Genomic DNA, 21,538 nt, shown 5'->3' with positions numbered 1-21,538 from the left:
TTTATTTGAAAATATCCGAGAAGATCGTATATTGGCGGACCGATAGCGACATGAGGTTTGCTGTAGAGGGGATAACTTGGGAGTTTAGAATGAAAAAAAGGAAGCTATATATATGTTAAAATAAAGTTTTAGGCCTACACGCCGACTACGAACATCAAGTGCAAACTAGTTGCGTGAGTTATTTTGTTCAATGTTTAGACCCCCTGTTGCCTAAACAGAGAAATGTTCCGGGTGTTATTTCAGGTGACTCAATATACTCAATAGTAAACGCACATCGTGTTAAAATACATAGCGATAATATAAACGAAGTGAAAAAAATAACAAAATCCTGTTTGGAATTATTGGTACCATTATCTATAGCCCCTGGATCCTTAAATATATATATTTTCTAATGAATTAAATCACTGATCGTTGATTCCCTGGCCTGCTATAACTGCCGCCGGGGAAACCTCCGTACGACTTGAGCGCTAAACCAGTTTCGGCTGTCAGCTCATCTCATGTGGCATGCTGACTACGATGCTGGACTGCAGATCAGAAGGTTCAAGTTCGATCCCCATCAAGGACAGAAAAAATAAGGTTAGTAAAACAATGTTATGTAATATGATATGAAATGAAATGCACAGTATGATGAATAAATTGGATGGAATGAATGAATGAGGAATAAATCTACCCACCATGTATCATACAGAAAACACAAAAAGAAAACGAAAATACGATGCACATAGTATTTTATTGAAAACCCGCCGATTTCATATATTTTAGTGCCCCTTCACCCCCCCCCCAATCCCTAATCCCTGCCCCTCTCTCGCACAGCTGTAATACCCATTAACACGCCACTTCTCTGAACGCCGATATCCCGCTGACTGAGCTTTGTTATTGTGCGGTCATGTGTGACACCGGTCGCACATGCTCTTACGCACGTCTAGCGATAAGAATTTTCACTGGGCTGAGCAGTTTTAATGGCGCTTGGGCACAATAGCGATTTGGCCGCTCTAAGTCTAAATCATGTTATACCGAGGTTGTTTTACCTGACTGCTAAGAAAGCACGAATGCCTGTGAGCAAGCAACCAGGGGACCAACGGCTTAAGGTCCTCTCCGAGGGACCTGAATGATGTACATGGTCATGGACATGGGATAACTTCATTTCTGACATTTCTACGCTCTCGTTGTTATTTTAAAACAAGAATTCATCAAAAAAATGAGAAAAATATTGTGAAAAGACGGAAGAGACTTGCCCGATGTTTACGCCGCCATCTTGTTTCCTATTGTACTTCCCCAACGTTCGCGATTATTTTACAAGTTGTTCATTTTGCTACATCAAACTAGGCCTACATGCATTTAGACTTTTTTAGTGACTGGTTTAGAATATGTTAGACAGGAATAGCCGTTGTTTCTTGGGATTTATTTAACAATTTCTGACATTTTAGTATAGTAACAATTTCTGACATTTTAGTATAGTACTGTATATATAGCCTAAGCTAGGATCATGAATTGGTGAGTGGAGCCAACGCAGTTCAGCAGAACAACCAAATACAGAGACTGAAACTTTTGGTCTAGTTTAGAAGTAGAACTTGGATTTGGAGTAACTTTACAAATTACAATTCAATGAATTGATTTCATGGATAGATCACACTGTAGACGTAGTGTAACATTAGTGTTAGAACGAGGCATCACAGTCACACTTCAGTTCCTGACATTGGATTCTAAAGGTAAGCCTAGAACTTTACAGAAGTGTGTCAAGTGAAGGTTGCAATAATTGCATACTTTCGCCAACGCTCCAATTGTCATGAGCAATGAATTTGGTTCTGTAAGACGGTAACTGTAGAGGAAGAGATCTCCTGGCTCTACAATCGAAGAAATTCCTGACGTAGTCTTCGGTGATGATCTTAGACTCGCATACAGTCGATGTCTATAGGAGCTAAGAAAGCTATCGGATGCTGTTGGGGTGAATGTCGGACAAAAGAAGTGGATTGATAGTAGAACACCAAACATGCCAGGAATCCTTCATCCTCTTAAATATCACTTCGTTAGCTAATCCCCCAATCAAGGAAAACTGACATTGGTCATTCAAGACCCAGAAGGTAAAGGTATATCAAGCTGGGAGAAGCTGGCTGCCACTAAGTTCGATAAAATCATTTCATAATTAAAATTGAAGCAATCAATAAACACCTTCTACAGACAGGTTCATGAAATCTGTTGGATCACCACCAGTGTGCTTTTAAATGGGAAGGCCCCCCTTGCAAGCATTTTACTATGTATGCAAGTGTGGGTGTGGGTGCATGTGCGTTTGCCCCTGGATTTATACAAATTGAAAGTTGTTGTAAAATGCGTGATTGAATAATCAAATCGTTGAAGCTAATTATTTTTCTGTCTTTAAGAGATCCCACAACAAAACGAATCGATGAAAATACAAAGAAATAGCCTACATAAATTCAAAGAACAATGAAATATATTGTATTTTAAGGGCCATACAATTATTCATAAAGATGCAAATGCTATTTGTACCAAAAATTATAAACGTAGAACTGAAATTATCAAATGATAGCATGATATTGCCAAATATGCATAAATTTGCAAAATTAATTAACCGCTGCAAACAGTGTATGCAGGATTTTGCAGCATTCATAACCTACATGTGATCCTTCAAGAACTTTTTCTTCTTCATTACTATGCAGGTATACTGTCAAGGCAGAATGGCTGTTTCTCCATCTCTGGTGACATGGTGTACTGAAGAGCTTAATCGTCTACTTGCATCAGATGTGACTCCTGAGTGGGTCAGGTATGTGTTTTCACAAAAGTTATCAGCACTTATCAGGTCTGGGGACTGTTTCACAAACAGTTGAATATTACTAATACTGTGCACTGTCTTTAACATTTTTTTTTGTACCAGCTACATAGATGTATACACTGTCTATAGGTGGTTTGAATAAAAATGAATAAAATGACTGTTTTTGACTTGCCGTATGCCCGAATGGCCGCCTTAGGGTAAATATGTCTGGCAGTATTGATATCATGCTTAATAACAGACGTGCACATGATTTTTGTCTCGCCCACCAGAGGTGAAGGCGAGACTTAGGGATCCAAATGTCGTCCGTCCGTCGTTTGTCCGTCACAAACTCTATGACACATAACTCCACAACCGTAAGTCACTTTTCAACCAAACTTGGATGGTAGATGGACTTGGGGGACCTGCATGTTCTGCTGCAGTCGGAGGTCACATGGTAAGGTCAAAGGTCATTTTCAGGTCAACGTTAAAGTTTACATGCAAGACTCTCTTATGACACCTAACTCTGCAACCGTAAGTCACTTTTCAACCAAACTTAATTGGTAGATGGACTTGGGGGACCTGCATCTTATGCTGCAGTCGGAGGTCACATGGTAAGGTCAAAAGTCATTTTCAGGTCCACGTTAAAGTTTACATGCAAGACCCTCTTATGACACCTAACTCTGCAACCGTAAGTCACTTTTCAACCAAACTTGGATGGTAGATGTACCAAGGCGACCTGCACGTTATGCTGCAGTCGGAGGTCACATAGTAAAGTGAAAGGTCATTTTTCAGGTCAACATTAAAGTTTACATGCAAGACTCTTATGACAATTGTGTTATTCCATCCCAGTCATTTCACAATGAAGTTTCGATACAATGCTGTTGCGTGCCCTCGCAAATCACGATATTTCTGGTTATTTTCATAAGTGGGCGAGACACAAAATCGCTTTTGCCTTGTTAATGTAATCGTTGAGAAATACACTGTAGGTACGTTTCCCAGCATGCATCAAACAATGCAGTGATTTGTCTTATTCCACATGCAACTGAACTGGAAATTAAAGTGTGATTTTAAGTCACACTTACATCCTTGCGAAGCCATCCTCTTGTTTTCACTTTCAAACTGACAAAAAAACCACCTCAGATCACCAAATAGGGCATGGTTGAAACCTCTTCTTTCTATCACAACCTATATTAAAGACCAAATCAATTGAGTTTTATGAGGATTCACCAAACCAGAATTGGCAGTCACTTTTTGAAGTGCAGATGTGTGCATATACCGCAATCCTCATTTTCCTCTTTCTCTTCCAATTATTATTATTATTATTTTATTTGGCATTCAAAAAAATAAGAGTACAAACAGATCATCGTCTCTTACATGTTCTGATACAAACATGACATTTACTATTGATTTACAAATTGTGACCAGCCACCCAAAACCCAAAGTAAGTGGACTAAAACAAATATTGAGATTTTTATTTAGCTTGAAAATTCATTTCCTAACCTTTAAAATAATATGTTGAAATTGACCAACAATAACCGTTACAAGTACTTGATTGAATGCAGAGGAAATTCAGCAACAGTTTAAAAAATGAGGAGAAAACAAGGTGTGAAGTTTAGGATTCACTCAAGCAAGAGATGTGTATACTGTATAAACTCAGTGAAACTTCCAAGCAGTCTGAAAAAGTAGTGACCAAGATACTCTTGTATCTTTCACAACTTAAAATGTTCACACTATGAAGAAGAAGAATTGCTCTTTCAGATGAGCTATGTTTTTTTTAAGACTAAATTACTATTTTGGCTATTGACAGAGAACCTTAATACTTGGTGGCTTATTGGTGGTTTTGTGGTGGTAGGTCACATTTAGATTTTTATTGAAGTTTCAAAAGCACATCTGAAGCTTTAAGATGGTATGAAACTTATCAAAATTGATCAACAATAACCTGCACAAGTACTTGATTGAATGCAGAAGAAATTAAGCAAGGGCTTCACAAAATAAGGAGAAAATAATGTTTGAAGTTTGGGGTTCACTGGAGCATGAGATGTGCACACTGTGCAATTTCAATGAAACTTTCAAACAGTCTGCAAAAACTTGTGTCAAAGAATCTCTGGTATCTTGTTTTCTATTCAACTTTACAACTTGAAACTTTGATGCAGTAGTATGAAGAATTGGAAGCTTACTTTTATTATTATTTTTTAAAGGCCAAATTACTATTTTGCTATTTACAGAGAACCTTCCCTTGGGGGTGGTAACCGGTGGTTGGTCACAAGTTTTAGGTTTTTTTATCAACTTTCCATATTTTTTTTCTCATCTGTCTTCACAGTTATCTCCTTGATATTCAGGATGATCAGGAGCTTGAAGAATATCTATGCCAACTTCTAGATAACTCTGATGAAAGTAGCACAACATTCATAGAAGAATTAATGAAAAGAAGAAGCAGTGGGCCGGCTCTTCCAAAGAACTTCACTGTGAGTAGTTGAAAGTAAATCAAAGCTTAAAAGGCTGATGCATAATTTTGCATGACAAAAATTAAGGGGTTCAGACTGGTAGTGGGAGAGACACTAGTTTAATCTTTTTTTAATTAATAAATTACCAGGGTTTCAGGCCACACCATGCACTGAGGACAGCTATATTTTGGCTTTGATCTCAATGTCTTTCAAGGTCTGTGTTAGACCGTCTCTGCTGTATTTTCAATATGAACTGAGATTGGCGATCAATATTCATAGTGTAGTTTAGTTTACTCCAACGATGTTGTAGGACTAAGCCTGTTCATCGATCAAAGTAGAATGTCTATTGCTGCTCTCCTTCAGATAAATTAGATGCACTACTTGTGTTGGCAGGGATGCTTCTACATTGTACTGGTCCATGGCGCTACAAATATGTTCACTATTGTTGAACTTGAACTTTGTGCAGGCGTGAGGGCTTTTTTTTAGAGCTGAAATTAGTTTTCTGAAATGGGCATTTGGGCTGACTATTAATGTCTAGTATCACTAGTCATTTCATTTGTGTGAATACACTATGGAAGCGCTATGTTTAAAAACCAAGCTTGTAGGTGTGTAGCCTGGGGAGGCATCCAAGTCTATCAGCTGTGATTGACTCTTATATTGTTTTTCCCTTGTACAAAACATTGAAATTTGCCAGAATTCATGAAAGGAATGTCACACAATTCTACACCTATCTTTTTAAGCATGCAGAGTAATATGAAAGTACTGTCAGCAAGATTTATTTGCCATTTCTACTTCTGATCTATCCCTTTAAGGGAGAAAGTGAAGAAAGAAAACAAGATTGACCTGCTGTCGATAAATAGATGTTTCTCAATAGTTTGATGCTTGTCAGGGTGTATTTTTTCACTTGCATAAAGGTGTTTCCGATTCGAGCAAAATAAAAAAAAAGATGAAGGAACAAATTCCTACATCAGCCTTTTATGCCCCCCCCCTCCCCAGACTTGTGTAGGTTTTGTCAGAATCTCATGACCATCTTGAATCTTTATAATGGATATGATTCATACTGTGAACAGATGGTAACACTTGAGTAGAATTTCAGCCAGTTTTGTGAATTTTCATTTCACTAATGATGTAGTATTTCAGCACTTTCAGCACCTTTATCCTATGCTTGCCAGTGACAATAAACTCTGATTAGCAATGAGGAGTTTCCGGTTTCCAAGGTACTTTGTAAAAGTTTGTAATACCAATATGAAATCAGAGCCATACTTGCGGGCGATAAAAAATCATCCATGATTCTTTGCCACATATGATCAACTTTGGCAAACTCTCGGCACAAGAGGTGTGGTATGAAAATACTGGTGATGTCATTTGACCAACAAAAGTGTGTATTATTAGTTTGTATTATTTGTGTATATTGATTGAAGATTTCACAAGCTATATTGTAGTAGTATTCACAAGTTCTTTCATGTATTTCAGAATAATTACCTGCATAATTTCATTTTGATCATTGCTATAGGTTTATAGAAAATCTTCAACTCAAGAAGATTTGAAAAAGGACACCTCAAAGCACAAAGGCAAATCAAAAAGCAAGGAGAAAAGAACAGTTCTCGAGGCAGTTTCACCATCAAATCTGAAATCTAATACATCATCTCAATTACCATTACAAATCCAGCCAAATCAGGTAACACCAGTTCCTATGCTCTTCACTTCCTTACACATGTATTACGGTACACCATCACATATATATACCGTGAGGAGCATGTTTATGTCCAACAACATTCCTCGGATGATTCAATTCAATTCTTGTACTTGACCATGATTATTTCACTAATAAGGAGGAAAGCCTTTGAGTTTGGCAGTTTTGCTTGTCAGGATACCTACATGTACATGTGCTAATATTTTTATCAAGGATGAATTTTACTCTTGAGTTCAGGCCCATCATTGATGAAAATGTATATTTTTTAGTATTTCATTATAATGATATCCACTTGTAGAAAGAATATTCTTGTAAAACTTCAACATTTCTGTGGTGCTGTTCATTGTTCCTGTCAAGTCACTCCATTTCCAAATACGTGTACACCAGTTGCTGATTGCAGAAATACTTACAATCAACTGCGAACCCAAAAATTAAATGCAAATTTGTATTTTCATCAAATCAGAAGTTTGGCAATGGGACCCCAGGAGATGTTTCACTTTTTTTTCATGAGATTTATTATGAATTATATGTGAATATTAAAAATGGCATTTTCTTCTTTGCTCTCCTAATGAGATAACAAATTTCATCTCACAATATAATATTCCATGTGTAAAGCCATATGTCGTTTTTTTTTTAACACCCACATTTACAATTATCCCCGGTTATAGCCAAAACTCACTTGTAAGCCACAGCCACATCTTCCATCTTCTGCTACCCAGTGAATAGTTTACAAACACTACATACATGTACATACAGTAGAGATGCAAAGATTCCTGACTTCATGAATACCTGCTTTGAAAATTATGGAACATCCAATCATTTGACACTTTCTTTTCTTCCAGCTCCAACAACAACCGACCGGCAATGGCCTCACCCATGAGGTGGATGATCATGCTCTAGCCCTTCAACAAGGGGCCCGACGGAAGACCAAATTTGTTTCACTCTACAGCCAGGAAGGTGAAGCCCGTACCGCCATTCACCTTCCCGGACGTCATCCTTGTGAGTGCCAGGCTCACAAGCATGCCTTAGTCTCAAACTGTCTAGAGTGTGGGAGAGTGGTATGCAGTCAGGAGGGGTCAGGCCCATGTTTGTTCTGTGGTGCTTTGGTAAGCTAGGTTGATGTACTTACTCCATCGCATACTAGACAACCTCTATGCAACCTGATTATGCAGATAAATGTTCTAGTATTTCATATTAAAAGTAAAAAAAAAGGTTCTATAATTTCATATATAACTTTAGAAATGAGAAATATGCCAAGGACTGTTCTTAATTTTAATCTGAATAATAAGGTTGAAAATCGTTGCTTTTCAAATCTTAATACAGTCCGACCTCTCTTATCCGGACACGCTGGGACCAGCACCAATCTGGATAAGGGATTTATCCGGATCTGGGAGACCCAATATGAAATACACGTAGCGCGCAGCTGCCTCCCCAACGCGGTCGCTACACGTAACAGGGATGCCAAAAAACTGCAATGCAAAAAATCTCATAATTTTCATTGGTTACAAGTGGTGTTCCTGCTATTAGGAGCAATAACTAAATCAGTCAGTAACATTGTTCTGTGAAGCAAAATAATGACTAATGAAAGTAGTGCTTTAAGTATTTTCATCTTCAAATTCAATTCAATTCAATTCAATTTATTTCACATTTGCATAAAAAGACAATACATATAATAAAAGTGATAAAAGGCATATAATACATGAGATCACACAAAATACAGAGAATACAAATGTGTGGAATTTAACAAAGGCCAAAGGCCTATCAAAGGCAAATCCCAAACGGTTGCAAATAAGATTATAATATCTGTTAATAAGTGCAAAGTGGGATTTGTTCCAATATTATTCCAGCAGACTAGTCTTGTAGTAAATTAGGTTGATGTATGCACCATCTCTGTAATGTATGGGAAGGAATAGTGGAGAGCTTTATAGGCAGTAGATCACTATGAAAATAAAAATCATTCCTGGCTTTCTGTTTGTTGATTTTTCTCATTTCTCTTTTTTAATCTTTTATTTTGAATTCCATATTTATCTCACACCTCATATGATATTACATTTTCTAACATTTCTATGTCTTTTGACCTTGTTTATTCTCTTCTCTTCCTTTTTTGTTCTTCTCTCTTGTATATATTTTTTTTGTAAACTTCATCTGTGTTATTTTCCTATCCTTACATCTTTGCATCTTCATGTCTTCCATTTGCAGGTGTGCAATAAAGAGGAGCAAGAGATTCTGGCCAGGAATTCCAAGAAGAGTGATAAGTTACGGAAGAAGCTGATGGGAGAGACCCTTGTCAATGGTGACGCGCCACCTCAGAAACCATCGGGCAAAAACCCAAGCAGTATCGACCGAGCCATAGCACACAAAGACAAGCTTATTGAGTTTGATAAAACAAGGTTTGTACTGGATAGAGTGTTGTCCTTCACCATCACCTCAGTGGCATGTGTCTTGTTAGAACAGACACACTCGCTTCCCCTTCCCTTCTAAAAGAAATGTTGTACATAAAACTTTTTAAGCAATATGGGCGTCAGCTTTCTTCATGAGGAGTGGATTATTTTTTGCTGGCCGCACGCTTAGTGAAAAGCACTGGAAAGACCTGTAGTAGATATATATTTTCGGAAAGCAGACTTGATATACCAGGATGCTTTGGATAAGCTCGGCGTAGCCTCAGGCAACGAGGGAAAGTGAGATAATGGCTTTAACCATAAGGCAGTTATCAGTGACATTACATAATGTCTGTTGGTCATTAACCCTTTGCGTGCGGGCCCGTGAAACCGGATACCTCTCCCTGCGGCGAAGCCGTTTTGGTACATTGCTGGTTTTTGGATCTGTGGGGGTGTTTTCCGAATCAATTGCTAATTGCGCCAAACTGATGTATTTTCATGATTTTTTGTAAATGTAAAGATGAAAGATCAGACATTTTTCTTTCTAGAAATAAAGGTTTCGCTTCGAGAATCAACAGAATAGTTAAATTTACGAGGAAAAAGTTGTGTTATTTTGTCAAATCTTCGCTTTTTCCCAAGTCAATAGGCACTGTGTACAAAAATGCGTAAGGGCAATCAACACACGCGGACAGTTCGGGTTCGATCGATACCGTTTTGTTGTCTGCTCTAGTGCTTTTTTCATTGCCTATTGTCATGCTACTCATGAATTTTACCTTCTTGTATAGAGATCATTTGCAAAGTGTATAATTACGACGATAATCCGGTTTTGGGTGAAATCACAGCATACCAACTACATGTACCTTTATTTTCCAGAATGAATAAAAAGGGTGAATATTCCCTTGCAAGTACGATGATGATGCTGCGCAACAAAAGTCCGAAACTATTTTGTGATTTTGGGCTTCTGGGCTTCAATACGATGGCCTCAATGTTTCACAAACAAATTGCCTTTGGTATCTTCTTTTCATAAATCATAGTTTGTAATAAAAAATAATTTTGTTCGATTTTGTTCGATTTGTTTTCCTGTTGCAAAGAGGGAAGGGGGTAAATGTGACTCAAATAGTAGATCTGAAATCATATCTCCCAACGCTCTCCTTATCTCGTTCTACGTTTCATTTATCTATCTCCCTTTTCCCTCCAAAATAACCATGCTACCGATTACTGTTCGTCACAATGAGAGAAAGTAAATTATTTTTATCTATGCAATTATAACATCTAAATTATAAGTGTTTTATTTTGTTCTTTCATTTTATTCATTTTTTTAACCGTTCTGGGGTTTTTCACAACCGAAAACAAAAGTAATAAATAAATCGTGAAAGATTTGTATACCGTTTTGTCTCTATCTTTTAATCATTCAATTAAATAGTATAGAGGCGTTGGAGTCGGTAGGAGGCGTCAGTCCACCCCCCCCCCCCATTCAGCAAACGTATACAAAAACGCGAAGTCCATAAATTTGTGATTTTGGGGGGCCGGATCACTCCCCCCACATTCAGCTCAACCCCTCCATTATCAAAAACGCTCAGCGGCCCCTGTTATATATACATCTTTTTCAAATATTTTAGTGTTGATGCTCACCGGGGTAAGCGCCCCAAAAGTATGTTTGCCGTAAAGGAAAAATATAAGGTCAACCTGCCTTTTTTTTCTTTATATGGATCCTTTTCTACCACGTTATTCGCCAGAAAAAAACAAAAGACAAAAAAAGAAAGTAACTGGCGAAAAAGTAGGAAAATTATTAACATTTTTTAGGGGGGGGTGGATGTAAGATTGAGAGGGGTTTGTCGGGACACACCAAACAAACGTGTTTTATTTAGGTGGATGCCTCAACGTAAATTCTCATTCTATTTCCTCAATTTCCGGCGAGGAAACGTTTCTGGAACTTTACAAATATTACATAAATTATCATTTTTAATTTTCCATTTGCAAAGGTTGTCTTTACTTGGTAGTATTCTATGAATTAATTTAAAATTAAATTGTTTAATCCTGTTGTCGTTTATAAAATCCAGTTTAAACTCTAATAATCGTTTCCAATTAAATTCAAGAGGCAAGCCCAAGAAATCGTTCCAAAAATAAATACAAGGGAGGTCTCTTTTCTCCTTTTCAATCATCAAATGATAAAAATGTCTGGCTTTCATGCCATTGATTTCTATACAGTCACCTGTTGATATTTCAATAGTGCTGGATTTCGATGACATGCTATTTACATTTCGTGCACTATAACGTAACTTGTCAAGCCAGAACTTCGGGAACGCATTTTTTATTTTCAACAATTCAAAGGTAGAAAGTAATTCCCTTTCTTTAAAAATAGTGCATATTGAATCAATCTTCTTCCATTCACCACCTGTTACGATTTGTTTAACTTTCAAAATATTGTTCTTTATCCAGATAGGAAAATATAATACATCTTTTTTATACTTTATGTTACTATTGTACCAAATAATTTCGTTTTCAATATTCGTTACTTTAAACATACAATGTATCAATATACTTTAAATCAGCCCATGAACAGAACATGTCAACATAAAATATGGGCAAATGTTTTTTCATACAAATACGATACATATCACTCTTTTTGCAATTAAAAGTCAAACAAAGAGGCAAATCCTCGCCGATTTTATGAGTCCAATATTCAAACAGGGTTTTCCAAGCACTGTCTTCACCTGTAAAATATTTATTGATCCATGATAAACGTAGTGATCGACATTTTGTCTTTAAGTCAACCATTCCTAATCCCCCTTCTTTTTCAGGATTATGACAAATATTACGTTTCACCATTTCTTTTTTGGAATTCCACAAAAAATTGTAAACTAGTTTATTAATATCTTTGATTATTTTAGAAGGGATTGGTACTGCCGTAGCAGTATGTACTATCTGTGACATTGCTAAAAATGTTATTACCACCATGGGTTACATTATACCTTTTTGGTCTATTTCCTCTTTTCCCTCTCATCCTTTCTGTCGTTTTATCATTCTCCTATACATGTATCTCGAGAAGCTCAAGAAGAAAATGTTCTTGCCATGTCTTAAGCGCCTGCATGTTTTGTCAATAAAGGAGTAAACATTTACTTTTTTAATGTTAACCCTAAGAGCTTTTTGTATTGCTAAATACGAAAAGCATTCAGTAGGTCATCCTGACGAAATACATGAATCTTCCTTTTATTCAGGGCGTTGGCTATTTGTCCCCTGCTATTTTTATAAGGAATTTGTTTGAGCGTCAGCCATGACTTTCTTTTGTTTGGTGAGTACCGATATCAAGAACTGCATTTTCATTTTCAAAAGAGCAGAGGATAAACGGTGTTCTAAATTGCTTTATTTTCTGTTTGAAATAGAAGACAAAAATAAGAGCAATAAGATGAGAGAATGAGAGAAAGCGGGGGAGGGGGGGGGGGTTCAAAAGTGCACCAGGGGCCCGTTTTATATAAAATTTGTTTACAAATTTTCAATAACACTTGAAAGCTACTGAAATCCTTCTATTTGACTGGCGGATGGTAAATTTGTTTCAGTTATTGCGCATTTGTCAAAATAAAATATACATGTATTTAAAAAATGGTACCAAGGGATTTCCTTGTTTTCCCTTTCTCTGGTTTCTAACTTGTAACTGAATGTATTATCTACCGCTTTCAGTCCCTTTCTTATGTCTATCGTATTTCTATATCCCCTCCCTGCTACACCTTTTTTTCTCTGAGTTCTCATTTAAATCATATCTGTATCGTCTTCCTTCTCCCCTATTGGGATTACGAGGTATATACCCGCCCCCATCCCCCTCTATCCGTTCTCTCTGATTTTTTTCTTCTTAGTACCTGTCATTTTACATTATATGTAATGCCCCCCCCCCCTCTCTCTCTTCATCGGAAACCGTTCCAAGAGTATGCCTCGATTTTGCCAACTTGTATTGATTGGAGATTGTTGCATTTGTAGGCCTCTCGTCCTATTGTATCGTGGCCATCACGTCGAAAATTTAGGGGTTTTCCCCCCAGTTTCTCAAATAATGTCCCGAAAAACCTTTTAAAACTACTATTATAACTGTCATTTCACAATAAATTCTATATCATCTTCCATTTTCTATATTGATAATGTGGGAAGATATCTTTCGCAAAAGACAATATGATGATGATCATCATCGTATAAAAATGCACGACTAAACTATTTTTTTTTACTTGGGGCTTAGGGTTATGGCAAGACAGAGGCCTCCATCTTTCACCAATAGTCATTTTTTATAGATTTTTATCATAAATTATATGTCTCATTTAATTCGATTTTCCACGCAGCTATAACTATAATAAAATAGTTTTGTTCCTGAAGTTTGCACACTGGTATTCGATTTGTAATATCCTGAAATTATTTCAAAGAGTTAAACGAGTAAAAGTGACTAAAATTGTAAGTCTGAAATCATACCTCCCAACTCTCTCCTTGTCACTTTCTACGTTTCTTTCTTTATCTTATTTTCCCTCAAAAACAGCCATGCTAGAAATTACTGAAAGTAAGAGAAAGTATTTTTCTTGAATAAATTATAGCATCCTCAATCAAAAGTTTTTTTTTATTTGTTCTTTCGTTTTGTTCTATTTTTAATTTGTCTCCTTGATTTCACAACCGAAAAAAAGTAATAAATAAATCATAAAAAAAACATTCATAATAGTTAAAATTCATTTTTGTCTCTATCGTTTTAATCGTTCAATCTAATACCACAGAGGCGGCGGAGTTGGTAGAAAGTTTCATTCCTCACCCCCTTCAGCAAACATGTACAAAAAAATCCGAAGTCTATATAAATTTGTGATTTTTCTTTTGGCCGGTCCACTCCCTCCCACATTCAGCTCAACCCCTCCATTATCAAAAACGCTCAGTGGCCCCTGTTTTTATTTTTTTGAAAATCATATATTTTGGTTTTGATGCCAACCAGGGTAAGCGCCCAAATGTTTGTTTGCAGTAACGGAAACAGAAATGGGTGGGTCAGTTTTTTCTATATGAATCTTTTCTACCACGCTATTTGCCGGTTAAAAAAAGAAGAAAGAAATTGGCGAAAAAGTAGGAAATTCAATCATATTTGGGTTGGTATCAACATTTTTTTGGGGGGTGGGGGTGTAGGTCACACATGAATAAAAGTTTGAAGGATTGAGAGGGTTCTGTCGGGACACGCCAGACAAACGTGTTTTCTTTATAGGGGATGCCTTAATGTAATTTTTCTTCCTATATCATTCTATTTCCTCCATTTTGGGCGAGGAAACCATGGTAAGCGCTCCAAATGCGATTTTTTTTTTTTGGGTCGTAACAGGAAAAAATTGGCCAGGACAGTCGATATTCTAAACTTTTCTACCGCGTTACTTGCAATTAAAAACAGAAAATTTCATATGGGGGGAGGCTAGGTCAAACAAGAATAATAATAAAAAGTCATCAGTTTGACAAGGGTCTGAGGACCAAGTTGCGACAAACAAACGTGGGATTTTGTTTAAGTAATCTAACCCAAAAATAAAGTCATGTTATTATTTGTTTAAGTAGATATTCATGGAATTGTAGCACACTTGTCTATTCCCCCTTTTATCGCTGTCTCTCATTCTCTCTCGTTCTCCGTGACATCTGAACATTTTTTTTCTATAATTTCCCTAGATAATTCTTCTTTCATCCTTATATGCATCATTACCCAGGGGAAGCGCTTTTATGCAATATGAATCACTGACGAACGTCATAAGCACCTGTGTTGTCGGTAAATGAGACAAAGTTTATTTTTAGATATGATATGTTGGTCGAAAAAGAGTATTCATAAAAGCTTTTTGTATTGCTAAGTACGAAAAGCATTCAATAGGTCATCCTGCTGATAAACACTAATCTTCCTTTTGTTCGGGGCATTGACCATCTGTATCCTGCTCTTTTCAGAAGGAATTTGTTTGGATGGCCGCCCAGACATTCTTTTGTTTGGGTAGTGCCGATATCATTAACTACATGGACGTTTCCCTTTTGAAAAGAGCGTAAGATGAATGGTATGCTAAACTGCTTTCTTTTCTTCTTTTTTCAGAAGAGTAGACAAAAATAATGAGAAGAGGGTAGGGAAAAAGTTCAAAAGTGCACCGAGATCAGCTCAAAGTACTAAGACATTACTTTTGTAAAAGCTTGTTGTTTTTCTGAAAATACAATCGATGAAACCAAAGAGATGTCATTCTAGAGTGATATCTCCTTGATGAAACAAATAATAAGACGAAAATGGTGAATAAACGCGAAGCTTATTACATGACGATCTTGCAAAAAAATTTAGCGTATCTATCAGAACAACGATATGGATCAAATCACGTGATCAGGCCTTGCGCGCGTGCGTGCTCGTCACAGAATTTATCGTCCCCGTCTGACTCCAACGAAAAAATCGGGTAAAGTTGAAATGATTTCCTATTTTCACGATTTTTTCCCACGTAGCTGTGTATTTTTTTCATTCTGTTATCGAAATAGGTTTATAAAGGAAATAGTAGCAGAAATTTTAGCACATAAATAACAATTACGAAAAAGCTGAAAAAATTCATCGAATTAAACCAAACAAATCTCGGCTTCTGTAGAAGCCCGTCGTAGCTAAATAAAGTGAATGACTCGCTGGGCTTCTGTGGAAGCCCGTTGCACTCAAAGGGTTAATGTCTTCCACACTCTGTGTAATTGGCATCCGAATTGTTTTAATTAAATTCCCAATGTAAACTGACGCACATAGCTCTTTAATACTGTATTTTCATTAACTAACCTGCACAGCAGTGTCCATGTTCAGGAGAAGAATTCAAAGATCCCAACTTTAAAGACCAGCGTGTAGAGATTTAAAGGACATGAATCCATGATATTGTGTGAGATCTACAGATGTCATGTATGAGATCTGACTAACAAGTGAAGGCTTTGATATAGGTGTTAGAAAGAATTTTGGATGAGCAGGAGCCATTTGGAGCTGTTAGCCTCATGCCTATAACCCTGTGGGGACAATGATTTTCTCTTTCATACAATGGTGTTTTTAAAATATGAACACCTGTAATTCTGTTTCAAAATTAAAGGAAACTTTCGTTTATAATAGTATATATACATACATACATAACAGGTACTTATACAGCCCTTTACCAAAAATATGATCAAAGCGCTTTACAATGATCAACTAATGAAATTACATTGAACAGTACTTAAAAAATGTATCTATGGGGACAGGTGCCTGATCTTAATGCCCTGTTCACCCACAGTTCAAGGAACTTGCCCAGAAGGCAATCCGGCAGGCTCATAACTCACAAGGGCTCTAAAAACAGGCCCGTTGCATAACACTTTTTACCTGAGAAAACTCAGGCTGTTTTTACCCGAGTTTTTGCCCTGTGTTAAAGTCAATGGCAGAAATCAGACTAACCTTAGTTTTCAGTTTTTACCAGAGTTTTCTCAGGCTTAACCCTAAAACATGCAAGGACGATTCCATGTGTCGTGCGGGACATTTCGACAATAATTTCTAGTCTCTTAGCTGAATGTTTCAGCAAATTTTTTTTTCAACTATAAATCTATAGTCGGCAGTTATGTGAAAAACTGATGACCAACGAAAAAAATATTTGATTATGGGTGAATTAAAGGTGAAAATAATGTGTGTCGTACAGGACTCAGAAATGTCCCAAATTTATACCAGTTAACAAAAATCATTGTCCCTAGTATATGGGGCTGAGAATGTCTGAGATTTCACATTGGTGAGTGTAAAGCACAACTGCTGGAACCTGTGTTAATTATTCAGTATAATTATTTACTCCTGGGTCTTTAACATGGCCATCTGAAGAAGAAAAAAAAGGATTGGTCATAGAAACCACACACCGAACCAAATTCCAATAGTTTCCACCCTGGGGCCTGTCCAAGGTCACATTCACCATGTGGTAATCTCTTCAAATTACACCCGGACATGTTGTTTTGTAGCATTATCCAGCCAATCAGAACTCTGGATTTCATTCTACTCAGAAATTTCAGAAATCTTGTCTTGTATCTTGATGGGAATAGCTGGATCCTGACCCATTTGCAATGTGCCACATATCAAGATTGACATTGTGAGAAAGTACAAAGAATGAGCTTTACAATGATATAGATATTATTTGGACTCAAAATATAGTTTTACACAATTTGCAAGAGAAAACAGAGGGAGAAAATTCTGTATTGAGACATCTTTTCAGGCTTTATCAAAATGTTTCATTCAAAATAAATGACCATTATAAAAGAGTGACATTTACTCTTTCCTATTGTGTAATAATATTCAATTTTACTTGAAGATAAAGTGGTAAAATTCTTTCAGAAAGAAAGTCTCACAATTTACACGATTTTGCAGGGAGGTGAATTTAGCCACAGGAGGGTTAGAATAAATCTTGCCTATATGCTCATTAGTACAGGGCCCTGCAGTCTGATTATCTTACTCTGTATATATCTTTCACGGAATTTTAATGGAAAAAATGAAATAAAATGTTGTTACAATGGTCAGATATTGAACCATGGACTTGGTATGTGGTTGGACACTTTGACCTCATGACCAGGATACCTGGAATGATGATGCACATGCGGTCAATCAATTGCTTGTATGTTACATTTATTTTACAGTGTAAGGAGAACCAAGGTCCATGATGACCAATCGGACTACTTCTCTAGTGACACGAATCAATGGCTGAGCACCAAAGAGCGAACTGAACTCAAGAAAAGGGAAGAGGACCTTCGGGAGAAGAAACATGGTTCCAGACTAAACAAGAATTTCACCCTGGACTTTGCAGGGAGGAAGGTTGTTGAGGAGGAGGTGGAGGAGATGTACAACAGCCAGGATGAGGTTGTACAGAGGGTTATCTTTGGAAATAAACCGAGAGGCGAGGAAGTGTCGAGGGGAGGGCATGATGCCACAATATTGAACCCCAGCATTACAAGAGAGGCTCCCAAGGTAGGAATGCTGTACTCAGAAACATTTTTTTGGGGGACGGGGCCATTTTTTTTTACATGCCAAAGATTGTACTATTGGACTTCACCTTTATTTGCAGCAGTCAACAAAAATACAAGTGGCAGGTGGGATAGCTCAGTCAGTTAGAGCACCTGTTTTGGATAAGATGATATGCCAAGTTAGTTTGACTCCTGCTAATACCGTAATAATCTAACAAAAGAAAAAAATTGATGCTATAACATTTGTGTTAGCATGCCTCACTTCTGGAATCAGTGCAGGTGTGAATGCGGGGGAAAACACTCCGTCCATTGGAAAGGATGCAAGTGTTGGTCCCATACATACATGTAGATGAGTCACAACTATGTGTGTGAAATCAATTTACCATCCATCATATATTAGGGGGTTCAACCTACTGGTCCCTTGAGTTTTTACTTTATGAATTTTATTGCTTAAATGGAAATTGTCAGCGACACTATATCAGTTGCAAATGGCATGAAATTGATTGCTTTTAATCAGTAAAGGTATGATACATTTATGAATTTTGGCTGCATACATAATTTGTTTATGATTTGTTCATGAAATCGAATTTTTTTAGCATACTTTTTGGCTGACATGCCCAAACAAAATGATGCATAACTTCGGATCTGTGTACCTGGGCATTGAAGGAAAAAGTTATGAAACATGGTGAAATATTTTAGCTTGAAAAATGTTAAGGGGGGCTAAAGCAGCCCCATCACCCCCCCCCCCCCCCAGGCTAGATAGAGTTAATCCAAAGTCCTTTCCATGTCATTGAACTGTATGGAACTCCATACTTGAGTCGCAGGATTGTGCACTTGACATAACCTTTCAAGACCTTTAGTAGATATTTAGATTTTAATGCAGTTGAATTGATGCTCAATGTAGATGTTCGTTGTACAGGTATATCAATAGGTTATGCTATATTCATTTCAGTATTGATAGGCAGTTGTCAGCACCTCATTTCCGTCCATGAGAAAAAAATTTCAACATTGCACGCTCATCTCTTCCTGATTTCGGTTTGGATTCTCCCTATGGGTCATTCAACTAGCTCACAGAATTCCCTTCAGCAGTGTACAAGACGTGAGGAATGACCAATCTGTACGTTGCATACAGATCAGTTACTCAAGGACAACACTTATACCTTTGTAACCCCCATGATGATGATGGTGATTTACATTCATATGTGAACAGAACAATTTCACAAACCATGGACACTTCTTGCTTGAGGGAATGTAGCTTGAAAATATTTTCACCTGCACAGCTTTGTAAATTATTACAGTGTACTCACAAAGCAGATAATTGTACAATGTACAAACTCTTTTTTTATTTTTTATAATCTTTTATTCCTCAAAAGTGCATTTTGTTTCAAATTCAAAGATCTGATATCTCATATTTAAACCATTCTTATTTTTGAAAGGTGTCTTCTTGCTGAACTAGATCCTTGCAAGGATTATCATTAACAGTCTTTGTACGGGAAGCCGACTCTAATGGCCTTCCTGCGGGAAGGCGATGAACAGTGCGTGCTTACGGTCTTTGTGCGGGAAGGCGACGTGATCATACATAAATTCCTCTCGGTCAAAATGAACAATGTTTTTTCACAGGCTAGCTTCAATTAATAAAGCAGAATCCAAATTAGTAAAGATTATTGAAGCCAGCTTGTGTAGAAAGAAATATTGTTCATTTTGACTGAGTGGAATTCTACTGTGCCCTTGTATAGTTTGATCAGTTTCTTTTGGAACCCGGTTTATATTTACCACTCTCCACCCAGTTGTAGTAAATGGGAATTCCGGAAATGCTCGAGAGCCTGGTCAGGGTAGCTGTATTTAAACTAGTGTAATAGTATGCAGCAGTTAGAAAATTTGTTTAAAGGGATGCTCCGGCTGAAGATATTTATAGCTAAATAAATAGAGTAAAATTCACAGAGCAAAATGCTGAAAATTTGATCAAAATTGGATAACAAATAACATAGTTATTGAATTTTAAAGACTTGCATTATTCTGGTAAAACTGTGCATGTCTTCATGAATATTTATTAGGTGGGCTGTATTTTATTTTATGAAATTAGGTTTATTAAATTTTTTTCTACCAAGAACTAAAACAATTGGATTGACAAGTGATTAAATGCATTACTTATTTCTTGCTGTATTTTGTTTCATCATAATGGAGACACGTCATTTACACATTTATGAAAAAATGAAAGTTATGATTTCATGTAATAAAACTAATAACATAAGAAAAAGGAAAGTGGGAAAGAAAATTCATGAGGACATGCCTAGAACTGGTTCACCAGAATAATGCAAATCTTTAAAGTTCAATAACTTTGTTATTTGCTCTCTGATTTTGATGAAATTTTCAGCATTTTGCTCTGTGAATTGTACTCTCTTTATTGAGATATAATAGATATCTTCAGCCCACAGCATCCCTTTAAAGCACTATATAAATGTTGACCACTATTGTGATTACATTTATCATTGCAGTTTGTTTCCAATGTACCCACCAACTTACACCAAGGATCAAGCAATCAGATATCATCAAGAGAAGGATCATCGAGAACCAACCATCGAGTTCAAGATAAAGAATTAATGGAAATGTCTGATGAAGGACAGTGTCTCAGCATGCATCAACCATGGGCATCGTTGCTCGTTGCTGGTATAAAGAAGTAAGTCCAATTTCATATCAGGTAGCAGCACCTGCCACCCATGACAGTATCTTATCATGTATCTACATTGGGCATCGTTACTTGTGGCTGGTATGAAGAAGTGAGTCCAATTTTATATCAGGTAGCAGAACAACAGTTGCATCTATTCAATCGAGGGGGAGTGGTGCCCCCCTGCCTTGCCTTTGCTATATAAAGTGACTAAGACTTTTGTGAACTTACCATATTGATACGCCTTTGCTCTGTTACATTTATTATCATTGGGTGTGTCAAACCTGGAGGTCGGGGATTCAAGCCCCATCCGCTTCAGACCAAAATACGTTAAAAGATCGGAGATGCTGCTACACTGTTAGAGTTCAACGATGTAAAAGATAGAGCAACATCGATCTCACGCTGCACAGTAGCTGCTGGGCCAATGATCACTTGGGCAAAATGAGTTTTCGTAGTATTTCTATTTCAGATTTTATTTCAAACAATAAATATGGATTTTAATTTTAAAAAACATCTCAAAATATATGATAAAAAAAAAACAGAATTAATTAATTCATGAATGTAACAACTGCTTTAAAAGGCAAAGGAACCTTATTGGTGCTACTACCAAGAAAGAGCAAATACAAAAAACCTATATGTGTACACCTAAAC

At 36.9% G+C, this 21,538-nt stretch overlaps 1 protein-coding gene across 1 annotated transcript; it reads left to right on the top strand.

Annotated features, from left to right (window-relative positions):
- The first annotated feature begins 1,161 nt into the window (after positions 1-1,161).
- On the top strand, positions 1,162-21,404 carry LOC129262211 (activating signal cointegrator 1-like). The gene is made up of 7 exons (XM_054900294.2): positions 1,162-2,779; positions 5,088-5,232; positions 6,725-6,889; positions 7,747-8,010; positions 9,104-9,294; positions 17,899-18,226; positions 20,718-21,404. Exons 1-7 carry the CDS (start codon positions 2,670-2,672, stop codon positions 20,901-20,903), a joined length of 1,389 nt encoding a protein of 462 aa, XP_054756269.2. The 5' UTR covers positions 1,162-2,669; the 3' UTR covers positions 20,904-21,404.
- The last annotated feature ends 134 nt before the right edge of the window (positions 21,405-21,538 follow it).

The sequence above is a fragment of the Lytechinus pictus genome, chromosome 5, assembly GCF_037042905.1.
Source record: "Lytechinus pictus isolate F3 Inbred chromosome 5, Lp3.0, whole genome shotgun sequence".
NCBI lineage: Eukaryota > Metazoa > Echinodermata > Echinoidea > Temnopleuroida > Toxopneustidae > Lytechinus > Lytechinus pictus.
The sequence above is the reverse complement of the archived record's forward strand: the minus strand, read 5'-3'. Positions and strand labels throughout refer to the sequence as shown.

What these genes read in the sequence shown, in the direction of transcription:
- LOC129262211 (XM_054900294.2), top strand. Translation starts at nt 2,670, where the DNA reads ATGCAGGTATACTGTCAAGGCAGAATGGCTGTTTCTCCATCTCTGGTG. An exon ending in CTCTTCCAAAGAACTTCACT is followed by an intron (nt 5,233 to 6,724) that starts GTGAGTAGTTGA and finishes TCATTGCTATAG; the next exon opens with GTTTATAGAAAATCTTCAAC. An exon ending in TTACAAGAGAGGCTCCCAAG is followed by an intron (nt 18,227 to 20,717) that starts GTAGGAATGCTG and finishes TTATCATTGCAG; the next exon opens with TTTGTTTCCAATGTACCCAC.